Source organism: Pteropus alecto, unplaced genomic scaffold, assembly GCF_000325575.1.
Source record: "Pteropus alecto unplaced genomic scaffold, ASM32557v1 scaffold101, whole genome shotgun sequence".
In the NCBI taxonomy this organism is placed as follows: domain Eukaryota; kingdom Metazoa; phylum Chordata; class Mammalia; order Chiroptera; family Pteropodidae; genus Pteropus; species Pteropus alecto.
Window position 1 is genome coordinate 19930040 of NW_006432945.1, and position 4496 is coordinate 19934535.

Sequence of the window (4496 nt, forward strand, 5' to 3'; positions counted from 1 at the left end):
GGCCCATCCAGGCACACTTGCCCCTCCGCAGCGCCCACCGTGTCGCTTCCGGAACTCCGCTCGCTCCTGGCCGCCGGCCGGGCACGGCTCATCGACGTGAGATCTCGGGAGGAGGCGGCCGAGGGCACCATCGCCGGGGCGCTCAACATCCCGAGTATGGGGTTGGGGGGTGGGCCCGCGTGCTAGATCCAGGTCACAGCATCTGCGCCCCGCCCCCCGCTTCCCCAGGGAGGGGCTGGGTGGGGGCGGGGCCGGGCGCGGAGCCCGCCCTTCCGGCCTGAGGGGGGACAGGAGGTGGGCAGAGGCGGCCCCGCTTCTCTGGGCCCGAGTCCTGTGCTGCGTGGCGGCCTCACCGCCCTCCTTGCTCAGGAGGCGGCCCCAGGTCCCCCGTAGGTTTGCTGACTCTCCGCGCGGGTGGGCTGTGTCCTGAGGCTGGAGGTGGCGGCCACCTCATGTTGTGTTGGGGCCCCCTGGAGATTGGTTCGACCACCGGGACCCAGTCCTTTCAGGCCCAACCTCATGAGGTTGCGGACCTGCCGGCTCTCCGTCCGCCCTCCCGACCCTTTCCCCCAGTGTCTGAGCGGGAGAGCGCCCCGCAGATGGAGCCCGCAGCTTTCCGGGCAGCGTACGCCGCCGAGAAGCGGAAGCTGGAGGATGAGAATCTCATTTTCTTCTGTCAGATGAGCAAGCGGGGCTCGCAGGCCACGCAGCTAGCCCGGAGCCTCGGATACCGAGGGTATAGGGCAGGCGCGCCGCCGGCTGGGGAGCAGCTGGGGACCGCGCGGCCTGCCAAGCCCTGCCCAGCCCTGCCCTCATGCCTGTCCTGCGGGGCACGCAACTACGCGGGGGCCTATAAAGAATGGTTCCAGAAATGGGGCTTCCATCCCCCAGAGCCAACTTAACTAAGGGTGATGAGTGGGCAGACATGTTGGGCTGCACAACGCCTCATAGTGCTGTGCACGCAAACGCTTCAAATAAAGAGCACTGGAGACATTTGTCAGATGCGTTGAAAACAGTTCTAATCTTAATTTAGACCTCAGTTCAGCCCTGGGTCCTTCTCCTTCCAGAGTTCATCTACTCCCCCACCCGCACACACTAAAACAAAATTTCAGCCATGTCCTGAGACAATTCTAGAACAAGTGTTTTCAGTCCAGGATGCGTCAAAATCACCTGGCAGCTCGGGAAGAGAAATCTGCGGCCCTGGAGGCGGGACCTGGGCAACCACTAGTGAAGCCCCTTGAGCCTGAAAACTGTAGTCGGGAGCCAGAGCCACTGCCCTAGACTAGAGGTCAGCAGAGCGGCCCCACTGGGCCTGGCTGCCATGACCGCTCATGTACATACCGTCTGGCTGCTTTTGTGCAAAAATGGCAGAATAGTTGTAACAGACTATATGTCCTTCAAAACTTACTATCTCTCGGCCCCTTTCGCATCGATTATATCCCTCGTCCCTTTCCAGGCAACCGTTTTCCATCTTCCGCTACCATCCGCTCGTTTTCTAGCTTCCTTCCTGGCTTCCAACCTATGTTGTACTTTCTTCAGTTTAGCTGATGGGGTGAGAAAGGATCCTGGATGTAAACGAGCTGGCCCAGCACATGGCCCAGCATTCTGGCTTGGTCGCTGTGAAGACTACATGCCTCCTCTTCCCCCATCGTGTTAGGTTTGTAACCTCGATGGGCTGTTCCAACTCATTACCTCGCCCTTTAAGTTCTCATTTCCTTTCCTCACAGCTAGCGATTTCAGCGGGTGAGGCCAAAGAGCCATTTTACCAGCTCCATGTCCTTCTCCCCGCTCAGCCGGACTCTCCAAACTAATTCGACTCCTCCACCCTTTCTCTGCCCTGGGTTCCTGCCTGTGTCATCACAGCCGCTAAAGCACTGCTGTTGTTTGTACCCTCTGATCGGTCATGAGCTCCTTACCTCCAGGGCCTCCAGCACGTGCTCCTTGGGCCTGACCAGCCTCTCAACTTTCAGAGTCTTCTAATATCAGCCTTTCTGAACACATCACAGCCCGAGCAATCTTAAAATAACATTTTTATCTTATCAGAGTTGATAATTCACAGTAAGTCCTTGTTGCCGAGTGACTCAAGCACATGCCTGGGCCCGGCCTACTGAGCAATCTGTAGGCTGGATCTGGCAGCACCCTGCTTCTCCAAACTTGCCTTTCAGCGCCTGCTCCCATCAGGCTGGTTTATTTAGTGGCCTAAGTAGACCACGCCTTCCTGACCCTGGCCTTTGCTCACCATTTCCCTTCTCTGGGAAGCTTCCAGTCTCTTAGGAACCACTCTGAATTTCACAAGAATTAAAAGAATGTATTGGCAGGACACCGGCTGCCCTCGCCCAGAGGGCTTTTAGGCTGAAGGAAAAGGGAGAATAATCACCAGCTAAAATCATATAACTGAATTTCACGAAGGACATGAGAGAACGGTGGACGCGGTGCACACCTGTCATGGCACTTATCACACTGCATCACCGTTTGCCTGGCTCTCCCCTTCAGACCGAGCCCTTCGAGGGGAGAGACTGTTCATTTTTGTTTGGCCAATTAAACGAGAACCCAGCCTATAGGAGGTACTCAATAGACGTTGAATTTGTATTGAGGGCTTTAGTAATTCCCAGGGGAAAAAATGCAAAGGGGGAAAGTTGGGAGTAATGCAGACGTAGCTTGTTAGGTAAAGAGCGAAGCCTGTGAATCAGAGTTCGGAGTCCCTGTTCTGACTTAGCGCTACTTAGTGGCCACTGCAAGTTACTTCTTAACTATTCCAATTCTCACTTTTCTTACCTGTAAAATGGGAGTTAAAAGACTTATCTCTTTGGATAGGCGTGAAGGTTTACTGGGATAATATATGTAAAGCATCTCCTACAGAAAACATGTGGATTTAGAGATGTATATATGAGCATGAGTAATGAACACAAGAAGGTAAATAAAATGGCATAGATATTTTGAAACGATGAAAGGGATTTGTGACAGGCAATGGAAAAGTATGTCTTATTAAAAAGAAAATATATTTAATAGAAGGGTCAGACACAAGTGTGCAGCTCGATGAACTTTTACAAAGCGGCCATACTCATTTAACCATCTCTCCGGTCAGAACATACACCATATGAATTGAATCATTTAAACTCTACTGAGAGTTGCTTTATTGCCAAATGTATGGTCAATTGTTGTAATTGTTCTATGAACACTTAAAAAGGGTATATTCTGCAGTTTGCGAGTACAGCGTTCTATATATGTCAATTATATGTTGTTCAAATCTATAGCTCTATAGAATTTTTTTTTGTCTGCTTGATCTATCAGTTGCTTACAGAGGTATGTTTAAATCTGTCACTATGATTCAGATGTCTATTTGTCCTCTTAAGTCTGTCACTTTTATTTTATATATTTGGAGACTATGTTATTGGACTACAAATTTGTAACAGTTATGCTTCCTCCTGAATGGATCCTTTTATCATATTATATCCCTCTTTATCTCTGGTGAGGCTTCCTGCCTCAAAGTCTGTTTTGTCTGATATTAATACAACCGCACCAGCTTTATTTTGGTTAGTGTTACTGTGGGAGTAACAGACCATGTCTTCTGGAATTCATATGAACCAAGGAAGAAAAACTAAGCACAACTACACAATAAGTGGGCTATAGAAAAGCAGATTTTTAAAATTAAAGGAAAACATAGGTTAGGCCAGAGACTCTAAAGAGAATTTGAGTTAAGGAAGTTAAGAGTCCTCAGAAACTAGACTTGACGTATTTCCCAGTGGGAAACACTTCCAGTTCATTCAGTTAGTATTCCCATTCCTAATTGTATGCTTCAGCCTATCGAGTCCTCCATTTAACTGATCGTACCAAACATCCTCCAGCCACTGCCCCTTTTCTCTCAGAAAAGTCTCTGTTGAACTGTCTATAGTCACAGCCTTTGTCTACTCCATACAGGTTTTATTGCCCACCCCACTGAAACTTCTTTCAAAGTAACTGACAAACAATGCAGTTAGGTGCTCCTGGGGAGGGTGTGAGCCTTTGGCATAGGTGCCTCTCTTCAGTGGGAACAATTCACGAGGAGGCCAGCGGTGGGGGGTGGGGGGTGGGGGGCGGAAAATCATTCCTTCCTGAAAGGGAGTCTGGGTAGCACATCACAGCATCCAGTGCAGTATGTTTGTACGTGCACAAAAACCTACATTTCAAAAAGGATAAAAGAATTTTAAAAAGTATCTCAGGGCTAGGGAAACGTTGAATACCATAGTCAGATGAGTGAGGAATGAATGTCAGTGTTTGGACTCGGATTGCAAATTTGGATTTGGTATCCCTGGAGGCTAAAGTAAAATAACTAACAGGATCAGTTACAAAATTCAAGGTATCCATAAGACAAACATGTGGCAGAGGCACGGCATTTCTCAACAGGAACATCCGGGAACATCAATAACTAGAGTATTATTGTACTGTGCTAGCTTGGAAAGAGGTTGATTCAGAATTCTGTTTTCAACTCCTCCCTTGTTCAATATTTTTATTAACCT

At 49.4% G+C, this 4496-nt stretch overlaps 1 protein-coding gene across 1 annotated transcript; it reads left to right on the top strand.

The window, feature by feature from the left end:
- Positions 1-6: 6 nt before the first annotated feature.
- TSTD1 (thiosulfate sulfurtransferase like domain containing 1) lies at positions 7-1013 on the top strand (the record flags this gene model as incomplete). The annotated part of the gene is made up of 2 exons (XM_025044023.1): positions 7-154; positions 574-1013. Coding segments are annotated over 2 exons (477 nt in total), but the record flags the coding sequence as incomplete, so codon positions are not given.
- Between the last annotated feature and the right edge of the window lie 3483 nt (positions 1014-4496).